The sequence below is a fragment of the Rutilus rutilus genome (genome assembly GCF_951802725.1).
Source record: "Rutilus rutilus genome assembly, chromosome: 9".
Lineage (NCBI taxonomy): Eukaryota > Metazoa > Chordata > Actinopteri > Cypriniformes > Leuciscidae > Rutilus > Rutilus rutilus.
In genome coordinates, this window is record NC_140223.1 from 21,330,821 (window position 1) to 21,344,213 (window position 13,393).

General features: G+C 38.6%; 1 protein-coding gene across 5 annotated transcripts in view; it reads right to left on the reverse strand.

Annotated features, from left to right (window-relative positions):
• Positions 1-13,036, reverse strand: part of pitpnm3 (PITPNM family member 3) — an 89,397-nt gene extending 76,361 nt beyond the window's left edge. For 4 of the 5 annotated variants that reach the window (XM_084419500.1, XM_084419496.1, XM_084419497.1 and 1 more), the window contains exon 1: positions 12,761-13,020. In XM_084419500.1, coding sequence (XP_084275626.1) covers positions 12,761-12,785 — 25 coding nt within the window. In that variant the 5' untranslated portion in view covers positions 12,786-13,020. Of the gene's footprint in view, positions 1-12,760 lie in introns of all 5 variants that reach the window. The other variant, XM_084419499.1, reaches the window with a different exon arrangement.
• Positions 13,037-13,393: the final 357 nt, after the last annotated feature.

A 13,393-nucleotide genomic window follows, 5' to 3' on the forward strand; every position in this document is an offset into this window, starting at 1 on the left:
TGGACTCGGGACCACCGGAACTGGGGCCCTCTTCCTGGCCTCTCGCTCCTGCAAGCGAGCGAGACCCTCCACCATTGCCTCAAAGGTACTCCTTTCATACGCCCTCCTGAGTAACCAGTCCATGGTCTCGTCGAGAGCATAAAAGAAAAGGTCCTTAGGAGGCCCTTCATTAAGTAGTAATCCCTCCGCCGCTCTAAGGAATTCGGCCGCGAACTTCCTCAAATCAGTCCCTTGTTGGCGGAGGGAACTTAGTGCCTGAAAACAGATAATACGTTCATATTGGGGGCACAAGACAGAGGGAGCGGGTGGATGACGTGAAATCCTTTGCTGAGTCCTTGACATAGTCGGATCGTTCTGTCACGTTAACTAAAGAAAACTAAGGGAGGACTCAAATGCAAAGGAAAAATGATATTTATTACAAAAGAAACACTAAGCACAAAACAAAACCCACGAGGGGGAAAACATAACTCAATACAAAACAACAACAACAACAACAACAACAACAACAACGACAACAACAACGACAACAACAACAACAACAACAACAACAACAACAACAACAACAACAACAACAACAACAACAACAACAACAACAACAACAACAACAACAACAACAACAACAACAACAACAACAACAACAACATACCAAAAAGGGTCACGGGAGAACAGGAGACGTGTACAAGACAACGATCCGACACAGACTGCAAACACAAAGGAACTTATAAAAGGGACAAATCAGGCAGGTGATGAGGGAACAACAGGTGGGGCAAATGAAACCAATAATAAGATAACAAGGAGGGTGGGGTCAAAACAGAGACAGGAACACAAACACCACATGTGCTACACGAGACAGGACAGGCATGTGACAAACAAGGTCACATGAGACACAGCCATCTTCTAACCGTATACATACTGGGAACTATATTCTCAGAAGGCGAAGCACTGCTACTTGGGCGGAGTGATTTACTCCAACTCTGAGCGAACTCTCCCTCACCACAGGGCTTCTCAGGTGCTGCGAGCAAATCACTCCGCCCAAGTAGCAGTGCTTCGCCTTCTGAGAATATAGTTCCCAGTATGTATACGGTTAGAAGATGTCTTTGTCTCATGTGACCTTGTTATTTGTAAAAAACAGTAATATTGCACAATATTAATAAAAATTAAAAGAACTGTTTTCAATTACAACATATTTTAAGATGTAATTTGTTCCAGTGGTGGCAAAGCTTAATTTTCAGCATTATTCCAGTCTTCAGTGTCACATGATCCATCAGAAATCATTATAATATGCTCATTTGCTTATTATTACTATCAATGTTGAAAACAGTTTTTGCTGCTTAACATTATATACATACTCAATTTTTTTTTAAATATAAATTATCCATAATAAATTGATAAGAAATAATAGCCTACATTTTATATAATTTTACCATCAGTCCAATTAAATACTTATTAATCTTATTTATTTATTAAATGGGGTCAATTTTAGGTAAATTATGCCAGCAGTATTGTCTGGAATTGATGGTATTCTTTTCCGTTGCACACTTGAACACTTAAACCTTAGAGACGTTCATACTTTTTTAGAGAGAAACAGCACAAAATAACACCAGTTCTCAATCAGTTGTTGCATTAAATTACACAGAGGAATACTCTCATCTTTAAGCCTGCACTACCAAAGAAAGTGCGCTTGCAGCATATGTGCCGTGCAGCTTGTAAACACCTCCGTTTGGCAGCTCAAAGCAGCCCCGCACATGCTGTGAGACGGCACGTATGCCACAAAAAAAAAACACTGGTGTGATAAATAACTTTGCATGACAAAGCAGAACTGTGATACTGCAAGCCTAAAAGACCACAAATGCAAAAGCTGATGCTGCTAGACGATGCAAATATTGACTAAGGCTGTATTTCCAGGCAGTTCAGGTTAAATCCCACTGCGATCTTTTCCATCCTTTACGATTACTGCTTGTCGCATCTTGGGTAAACTCCAAGGGAGACTATGCAACATCAACGATCTTAGGACTTTGTATATGATTGACAATGCTGACTGTCCTTAGATGGCAAAATCATGGCCAAAACTGTCTCATGAGCTCAAGGCTCAGAGAAGAGACCTTCAGACTAATTGGAAAGGGTATGGACATGCAGACAACAGACAGAATGCAAAAGTGAGTGTACAATCTTTGCAGCAGCGGAGAATTCAGTGTCCACACATCTCATCAGGGTCACAACATCAAGAGGGGATTGTGAGTAAAGAGAGTAGGGAACAGAGCCACTTGACTGGGTTACCCGAGAGCTGCCTCCTCCGCCTGCCAAAGCTCAGCTGAAGACTGAAGCTCGCTCTGATGGACGTTAATTATGCCTTTATATAACCCGGTTATGTATACAAACACAAAATCAAGACACTGTTAACAAGACAGTGCTGTCGTATCGCTTTCGATTTGTGATCAGTTTTTGTCACCTCATTTCTACTGAGGTGAGGCTGTTCAAAAGCACATATGCACACAGCGAAAGGAAGTGTTTGTTGGACATGGCATTGTGTGTAAATGTGCTCTCTGAAATGTTAGGAATAAAGATCACATTTTTCCTTTTTGATCATGTTGTTGTATTACATGAATGTACCACCAACTCAATGGCATCAATTGCATGCATCAATAAAAAAATACAGTTAAGAATGATAATTTGTTTTTGTTAACACCCTCCTTTGAACCACAAAAATGGCATGTTTTTACTGTGCTGTTGAACGATGAATAGAAAGTTAGATTCTTAGATAGAAAATATAGAAAAGAAATTCCACTCAAACGTCCTTGGTATTTGTACATGAATAAGACTTCCATTTTTTCTTTCTTATCTTTTTCCATTAAATCCCCCTGTAATAAAAAAACAAACATGCTATTATAATCCGCTGCCAAAAGCAACACTGTTTGATAATGAATTAAATGACAAAGAGATTTATTTATTTTATTTTATTAAAGCAGATGTTTTAGAAGAACCATCTGTCTACTACAACCAAACTCATCTAGTTAAAACATCTATATAGTTGAACTATGAGATATAGTTTTATCTCATCTAGGTAAACCTATAGCCCCTGGTTAATGAATCCAATCTATACTGTAGTCTCACATCTTATAAAATCATTGCATCAATAAAACAATGAAAAAAATTGAGACCTGAATTGCCTGTAAACACACAAAAGTCAGACTGCAGTACTACAGACAGTCATGAAAGGCTGTCACTCTCTTTTTCTCTCACTAGACCACAGGATAGCAGTGAGTCTGTCACTGCTTCTCGTGCAAGGCTATTTTTAGCACCGTGCTCAACCTAAATCATTGTGCAAGTTCGCTAGAACACAATTATTGCTAAGGAAACCTGAATCTGCCCTGAACTGTTCCGTTTATAATGAGGTGTCAGGTAGCTCCTAAGCGTATTATTAACAGCTAAAGAGCATGAGAAAAATAGAACTGAGACGTTTAGTTTTTCTCATTTCAGCAAGGGAAACTTTTTTTGCAGATGTCAGGCAGGTTTAAGGTTTCTACTTGTTGATACACATGTTCTAGAAGGCTCAGGATATTTTGACTGACCCACCCAAGACAAACCTGCCATCACTTGCCAATGCCATAATTTCACAACTTCCAATGCATCCTTTCATTGAAGTAAAATAATTGAAAGTGGGGGTTGGGGTCACATTATGAAATACATGCTTTTCTCTAAAACATGTTGGCCATCATTTTTGTCACCCTTTTATTAAATACTTTTTGCAACCTCCTTTTTCCAAGATAACAGCTCTGAGTCTTCTCCTATAATGCCTGATGAGTTTGGAGAACACCTGACAAGAGATCAGAGACCATTCCTCCATACAGAATCTCTCCAGATCCTTCAGATTCCAATATCCATGTTGGTGCTTCTTCTCTTTAGTTCAGCCCACTCATTTTCTATAGGATTCAGGTCAGGGAACTGGGACGGCCATGACAGAAGCTTCATTTTGTGCTCGGTGACACATTTTATTTGTTGATTTTGATTTTGGTTTTGGCCCATAAGATTTCTAGCAGAGGCCGTCAGGTTTAGATTTTTTTAGCTGTTGGTATTTGCTAGAATCCATGATACCATGTATCTGAACAAGATGTCCAGGACCTCCAGCAAAAAAATAGGCCCACAACATTAAAAATCCAGCAGTATATTTAACCGTGGGCATGGAGTACTTTTTATCCCTGTGTGCCCCAAACACATCTGGTGGGTTTGCTGCCAAAAAGCTCTTTTTTTAGTTTCATCTGACTATTGGGATCTCCCAGTCACGTGACCCCTAGCCGCGTGTCAGCCATTTTGACGGAATACATCCGTCAGCTACTCAGTGGCAATGGATCTATTATTAGGGGTGGGTAATATATATTATTAGTATATTATTATACTAATAATATAATTATTTTATAATTAGCCTAAATATTGCAATACTTTGCGCTACAGTATTGATATAATTGCGTGCGCAAAATATCTCGATACTGAACAGAATCGTTTTTTTCCCCCTCCATTAACCCAGCAGCCGTCAGCTAACTCTTCACGTCATGACATCGCACTTAATAGCATCACAAAAAGATACAAGAGGAAGATAAAGGAATTAGGAATCATAGATCCATATGAAGCACAAGTTCTTTTTACAGGCATTAAATGTGTAGAAAAACTTCCTGACATTGAGTTCGGTGACATTTACAGCTACCTTATTCACTTCCCATCACGCTACACCGGAGCTTCATTAAAAGCATACAAAAGCTTAGCAGGCTATCAGTATCATGAGTCCGGATGGGTCAGCAACTCTTTGATTTGGACGCCAGCGGGGGAGGATTTTTCAATCATCACCGCAAAGGTTGGTCAATGTATTTCTTATTCTTTTGGGATACGGTATAAAGATATTCCTTTTGTATGATCACGTATCTGATCGCATCCAACTGCACAGCATCGCTCGGGCATGATAGGAATATTTCGCGACGAGCTGTAGTATCACCGCGGTTTAGCATTTTCTATTCCGTCAAGATGGCTGCTCCAAATGGCGTGACGTCACGCGGGACGTCCCTATAGAATCCGGTCCCTTTTGAAGATCCAGTCGTGTCTGACAACTGAATATGCTGGAGGTTGTTTTTGGATGAGCGAGGAGGAGTTTTCTTGAAACCCTCCCAAACAACATGTGGTGATGTTTGATTGTTTAGTTTTTTTTTATAGGCTTTCTGACCCCAAGACTCAACTACTCTCTACAATTCTCCATTTGTGATCCTTGGAGAGTCTTTGCCACTTGAACTCTCCTCCTCACCATGCATTAAAGGTCCCAAATTGTACACCTTTCTGAAGTTTTATTGTTGTGATGTCCTTAAGAACATATATTTGCAGTTTAAGTACCAAAAACCATCCCAATATATATTTTTAGCTCCTTTTTTCAGGTGCTCTGCTAAGAACAGGTCAATTTTGACCTGTCTTATTAATATTCATGAGCCTCTCTTCTGATTGGAACGTTGTTTTCTGTGTGACGCACGGCCAGGCCAACCACAGGTAACTAAGGGTCATGTATGCTGTAGCCTGCTGTGGCTTGGGGATGCTCACAAATAAGGTAAATAAAACACCTGTAATGATGGACATTACTGAGGGAAATGTTATCCGGCCTTATATGTTCGAGACGGACTCAGACCCCGAATCGGCGACGACAGGAGACAAACAACCACCTCCTTACTTTCGCCGGTATTGTAAGAGTATTATAATTACCATTACATCAATACTGCATGCAGATTTAACGTTAACGCACATTTAATCGGTCTGTAAACAAATCAAGGTCAAGACTTCAACAAATCAAGATTTCTTAAAAATAGTGTTATATTGTCTCGTCTCATTCTCGTGAACCCAATGCATGCATCATCTTGTGAGCTAAGTGTATTGCCAAATTGTAGCACAGTATAGTAAAGCATATAGTAGAATATAGTACATCATAGTACAGCATGACAACCCTATATCAGTCCCTTGCAGATCTGAAAGAACCTTTTAAGAGCTGCATCTAAAAATCTGAACAGTAAAGGAAATAAGAGAGATATAAACTAAATTTTTAATAAAATTGTATCCACTGATCTAGATGCTTGATGATCTATTATGCTTTTCACAGTTACATAAATTCACGAGTTTTCATCAAGTATAAATGTCCTTGATGTATTTAACGGGAATGACAGTCATTTCGCACTATACTGCGTGGGTGCAGCAAGTGCTGAATTATTGGGTGTGGATAAAAATAGAATTTCATTTTCTCAGTGGAAAAAAAAAACAAGCAAGAAACAAAATAAACATGAAACCGCAGTACATGCTGTTTGCTGAGAGATAATACTAGATCATCGGAGTCTCGCGGTCTGACAGCTACAGATATAGAAAGTGCTATTGACTGGAATGCCATTACACAGATATAGTGTCACAATGCCTTCAACAAAAATCCCAGTATAAAAACATTTCAGCGGGAAACAAAACCAAACAAAATGGAACCAAAATGTTTCTCATTTGAATCACAGAACGCCACAGGAAAACTCACAGACTGAGGAGCATGTTAATTGGTTTGGCAAAAACAATTCAACAATTCAAAATGCAATTCAATCTTGGTGCTGTGAAGAGCACAATCAGTATTTCCTGTATTCATTCTCAACCAAAGTCAAGCAAACTTAATTTTTGAGAACAGACAGTATCTTATATACAGTATCACTGCACCCACTATGACTCCCATTATGTACATATGAAACTTGATACAACAGCACATTAGAGCTTTACTCAAGAAATAATGTGAAGAAACATCTACCCGTTATATCTGAAAGTGTATTTTGAGACCTGAATTCCTAGTAGTGATGAGTTCTTAGATCTCTTTTTCCAGAAAGCCTTATTTTTTTCCGGGAAAGGCAACATAGACGGATTGTGCACACAATGAAATGAATTTTGTGTTGGGGGAAATCGAACCCTTTTGAAGTTCTGAGATCATGCTGAGCTAGACTTAAACAAACATGACATGATGGTTTGACTCACTAAAACCGCCTTTGATGCATGCTTGGGCTCTTTTGCTTTTGCTGCTCTTTTGCTTTTGCTGGGAATATCACTGTGACTTCTAAATAACAGAAAAAATGCTAATATTCATTTAGTGGTCTGTATCCTGGCTGATAGTGAATGAGCATCAACTACAAAATATATAACAGGGGTACACAATGTTGTTAGAGGTCTAACCTCCAAACGTTCTTCCCAACAAAGGTTTGAACCATCAAAGATTCCAAAATAAAGTACAAAGCTGTTTCAGGAGGTAATGTTGACTATGGAAATAACACTAAACCCCTATGAAAATAAAACTTTATAGCACTTTTCATAATAAAAATCGCGAGTCCCGATTTTTGTCTCTTCTTCCGCGTTTAAAATAGTTTGAATGTGTAAATCGGCAAGAAAAAACACGTCCAAATGATACATTTTCCCTCTATGATGGTTAAACTTAGCAGTTAATCCACCAATCACATGCGTGCCGAACCGTGGGGCCTGGTAAATACGGATCACGGATCAACTGCGATCCTGGCGTCGGACCATTGTATGTGGGTGTGACAAGACCCACCCACTTTTTAAGACCGATGATATTGGACCCACTCACTTTTACAGTCTCTAATAGGGTATATGTCGAACGTCGCATTACGAAACCGGAAAACAGAACGCATCGCTTCCGGTTCAGGTCTTTTGTATGTGCTTCTTGCATTTTTTTACTGTTTTACTCAAGATAACTTAAAAGGAGCGAGCAAAGATGATCATAACCAATGTCCCTCGCATGTGAAGATCGATATTTAAAAGTAAAAAAAAAAAAAAATCTTCACACTAACGTTTAGATATTTAAATAGAATAAAACGCCAATAACAAAGTGAGATAGGTAGGTTAGCTGATTACCTTAAAATTCCAAAGATATCGGCGTCAGTTCATACGGCTGTTAACACTTTCTAAGACAAGCGGATGCGATGAGACCAGGTTTCCGGTTTCGTCATGCGACGTTCGACATATACCCTATTCAGCCAATATGTCTGTTCACTTTTCAGAGTGCTGTCAGTAAAAGACCGGCAGAATACAGGAAATGACATTTTTTTTTGCTTCCGGCGCTCGTAGTTGCACCGCAAATAATTAATGAACACGCTTATCATCATGATTGCTATCTTACCAAATCTTACTCCAGTAAGTAAACGTGTCCCTGTCCCCAAAAATGTTGGTACTCAAAAGCGCTTACCTCCAAGTTTTCTACTGTGCATCGTTTATTTTTACCACGCATGCGCACCAGTTATGTGCACTCCTGAGTCTGATCGATATGAGAAACTAAAGTAAATATCTCTAAAGGTCTCTACACTGTGTAGCTGTCATGACATTCAGCACGTTTTCTCATTCTCGCTGTGAATGAGAATAAGCAGAACCGATTCACTGTTTCTTAGATTAAGATTACAGTGTATATACATTGTGACATGCTCTTTTTTGTGGTATATATGTTAAAAACGTGTGTCTCTGTTTTGAATTTTTTTTTTTTTTTTTTGGATGCTAACTGGTGACTAATTTGTGATCTTTGATCTACAGTACAGTAAAATAACAAATTAACTGATTGATCTGTTAATGAGTTTTGACTTTGGAAAAATATGAATATAAAAATCTTGAAGGAAAAAAAATCTAAATCCTAAAGGCATCCATGAAGAATCCTTGCTATTTATGAAGCCAACCAAATAGTGCCTAGTGTTTGCTGATTGGCTACCAGTTCTGACAAATGTAAAGGAACTAATTTTGCTCCAGTGATGAATTTCTGCTTGTTCAAATACAGTGAGCACTTTGATGCAATGGCAAGAAGATGTAGTCGACTTTCCCACCAACCGTCACACTGCCAACAACACTGATTCAGTAACTAGAATCTTGAAACTTTGTGGTAAATTTTGTAACCAAACCAAAGGAGTCAGTAAAATAACACATCCCCATTTACAAAACCAAATATACCTCGACTACCTATATGACAGAGAGAGGAGAACTTCTTGGCTGATTTAGAAACATGCCTTATGGAGTAATAAAATGCCTCTGGCAGCTTATTAGCAGTCTAGTTGTTACCGCTATCCAACTTAAAATGGAAACTCTTTCTACTTAAATGAAATACAACATGGATGACAGGCTGTCACTTCAATATCCCAGAGAGATTCATAGAGCTTCAAATTCAAAACACAGATGACACATGCTATGAGCTTCACATCCTAAAAAAAAAAGCTTATGATCATAAGCCACAAAACATATTGACAGGATAACTCGAGGCTAAGAACTGACGTACTCTCCACCGGTTTCCTGATCAATGATCTACATAATCTTGTTTAAAGCTACACTGTGTAATTTTTTAAGTTGATTCTTAGCAAAAAACACTTTGTTCTTTCAAAATGATATGTGCTCATTAATGTGTAATTACTTCTACCAACTAATCAAGTATTCTCGTAAGCGTAGAATCTGCCATTTAGAATACATACGAGCGAGTCGCTCGAATGGCGGCAGCCATGTTGCGCCTCCATTTTGAAAATACATTAGCCAAAGAGGGACATACCTGGAAATTAAAGCTTCGCCTTTCGCGTTTTGCCACCCAGTGGCACCGTGACGAATGCGAGGGGGAGATTACTCGCGACTGCCGGCAGATTTGAAATAATACGACCACCGTAGGAGTTAAAAAGCCCTCGGAATGGGAGGGGCTAGAAAGTAATGTTCAGTTGTAGTCATAAACAATTTCAACGCTAGATGGGAGAAAATCCTACACAATGTAGCTTTAAAAAATTAGATTTTTTCCCCCCCTTTGTAAAGTGATTTTGAATAAAAGCAGAAGAGTGTCATTTTGGACCACCAGCTTCACAATTTTTTTGTTGTTGCAAATTTGTTTTGAAACAGGTTTTTTTGAACACTCCCCTCAACTGCCATTGGTCATAAAACAGATAGTCCCGCCCCAAAAATCACACCATTTGTTGATGATACTTATAGTTGTCTCTGAATATTAAAGGTATAGTTCTACCAAAAATAAAAATTCGACCATGATTTACTCGCCCTCAAGTCATTCCAATCCAAACCTGTACGCCTTACGTTCTTCTGATGAACACAAAATAATATATTTTGAAGAATGTAGGAATCTTTCACAGAAGTCAGTTTTGAGGGAGAGTAAATGACAACAATTTTCATTTTTGGGTGATCTTCATCTATCTCTTTAAGCTAGGTTGCTTTGAAAAAAAAAAAAGTATTTAAAAAGAATACAATCATTAGATTCCTCCGCAAATCTCCACTTGTATATACCTCAGCAGCCAATGTGAATCACATAATCAATAAACTTATAGAAATGCAAAGCACCACATTACCTGACATTTAGAATAATTTAGAATCATAAAATGCAAAGGGTAAGTTTTCTTCCAGATCAATAATTGCTCTGACATGCTGGACTGAATGTGCTGCCATTGGATGTATATGTATGTTGAGATGTTCAGTGCAACAGTGTTTTTATTAAATTACCTTTATGCATTAAAGCATATTGGAGTCAGTGTATTTGAAAGTTTAAGCACAATAAGATATGAAAGAGAACTTAGTTTAAAGGGGTCAATATAATGCCATTTTTGTACAAGCTAATATGATTCTTTAGGGTCTAAATTAAAAGTTTGTAATATACTTTAATTAAAAATTCTCATTAGTATTGTAAGAAAACACTCATTTTACCTGGTCAAAAACAGCTCTGTTTTCAGCACGCCGTTTAAGTGCATGTGTCTTTAAATGATAATGAGCGTTGCTCACCCCGCCCCTCTGTTCTGTGCATACACCGTTTGTAACACAATAACCATAACGCGTTGTTCATTATAAACGTGGGATTATGAATTATATTGAGAACGTCGTACATAGAAAACATGCCGTAATGTACCCTGAGTGTAAACAGCCGCATTCATCGTGAAGCGTGCAGCAAGCGATTTGCAAAGATTAATATAAATATTAATATAAAGGTTAATAAAACGTTACACTCACTTCAGTTCTTCTAGAGATGCAGCAGGAACACGAATAGTTGGTACCGATCCTTTTTTCAGGAGCAGCTTCTTAGCAAAACCAGCTTTATACTGACCTCGTTTGTAAAGCAGTCTGGTGTGTGAAATGATTCGCGCAAACATGAAAGCATTGCTGTTGATCGTGGGGAATATTCCCTTTGAAAACAAACTCAGCCACTGCGTCTTCAGCGGTTCGGATTTAGGAACATCAAAATGACTGCTGTGTTCCTTATTACACCCAAGAACAGAACACCACAATCGCTTAGACGCCATTCTGCTCCAGCGTATCAACAATGACCGCGCCGGTCCGCGCAGACTATGATTGAGAGGGCGGGTCTGTGTTGAAACGCTGCTGTCAATCAACAATCATGGGAGGGGCGTCGATTTTGTGACATCACAAAATCGAACGGCTTGATTTGAGATGGGGGAAAACATTTAAGAAGATAAAAAAAAAAACACTGGATGGATTTTTATCATTTTATGATGGTTGTGTACAGGCACTGCCAACACACATTTCAGTACAATCAACTTCTGATGACCCCTTTAATACTCACAGGACGCACCGTGTGCTTCGGATGTGTGCGTTTATAAAACCATATAGGCTATCAGAAGTTTAGACTTATATGGCTTTAAAACGTATGCAGATAATAAACTTTCATGATGATGAAGAACTGCAATGTCACGAGAGCGAGACCGCAATAGATATGATAATCAAAACCAAACAGATGTTTTCGTTTTTGGCAGAGTACCCGTACAGGCTCCGCCCTCTTCTGGAAAGCGGGATGGGAGCAGCACCTCATTTGCATTTAAAAAGCATGTTTTTCCTTCCACTCAAAAATGAATTCACAGACACATTCTGGGAACACCTGAGACGTATATTACATCTTGTAAAAAGGGGTATAACGTGTCCCCTTTAATATCAGGTCTACTGATAAATCAGTGTGTCTCTATAGGCCCCAACATAATAACACCTCTGTGCCTTTAACATGAAACAGTGTTGTTCACAGGTAAATAACTTTTGCTTGAATAAAAAAGTTCATTTTAAAGCTATTCATTTTCAAGTCAGAAAAAACAGCATTTTAAGCTTAACTTAATTCTTTATTAATATAATAACGATATTATAGTTAATTTAATAAGAATATAATAAGAATATGTAAATGAATGTAATTTAATGATTTGTGGTATTATTATTATTATGTAAAAGAGCAACCAAAAACTAATTAGAACAGTCATATTAGAAGGCTAATATCAGTCATGAAAATACAAATCGGTTTCTAAAAGTTATTATTCAGGTGTTACCAATAAAACCTAGAATCTATATCGTATTATGGCTCCCTGGATTGCCTGAAAGTCTGGGTAAGGGGTCCGGTTCAGATATGGAAGGCAACTCCTGCCCTAGACCCTAAAGCCATTCTACATTTCAGAAAAAGGTGAATTTGTTGAGAGAACATGCTAAGATGAAGATAAGAAAAAGCCAACGTTTGGACTGGTTCTCAAAACCATAAGCATTGAGCCCATGACGCCCAAAAAAACGCTGTCTAGGTAGGCAGCAGCTCACTAGGTTTTGAGACACAGCCCTAGATCATCTCACGCATTCCAACAGATTGACGCGGAAAGTGAAGGGAGCAAACTGACTGTCCACTCTTTCTGCTGTGATACCGCCAGCTACACGTCAATCCCGGAGGAGTCACATCACATGCATGCAACACACAGACATCTCTCACCTTTCCCTCTGGTCTCTTTAGCCATCCTGCGTCTTTGCAGTTAGTTTGGACAGTACGCACGTCTCTTCCCTCTGTCCTTGTCTGCGCGCGGAACAAGCGATTTAAAGTCTATGCGCGTTTCATGTTTTAAGATGCAGTGGAAATGACATGCGAAGGTGAGAGTATCCATTAACGCTGAGAGAAATCCTTGTGTTGAAGTAAGCGCGGACTTGGGGCTGTTTGCATGTGTGCAGACTTTGCTGTTGTCCTCCTCTCCTCCTGTTGAGCTCGAGGTGTGATGTTCGACTGCCTCCAGTGGCTCTGCGCGAGCTGCAGTCCACTTGGGAACCGCCAAGCGCATTAATGCAGATATATTAGATAGTTATTTATTCATGTACGTATTTAGATAAGAAATTCAATAATATTAGTCTAGCGCATCCTTAAGGATGTTTCACAGTTCATATAGCCATATATAAATACCGGTCAAAAGTTTGGAAACATTAGGCCTACTACACTGTAAAAAAAGGTGATAATTAAAAATATTGTGTATATTTTATTAAGAAAAGTCAGTGTTTTATTGAAAATATTGAGAACATTTCACTAATAAAACCAAGAGATACATTTTCCCTATTTTTTTTTAAGGAAACATTCACA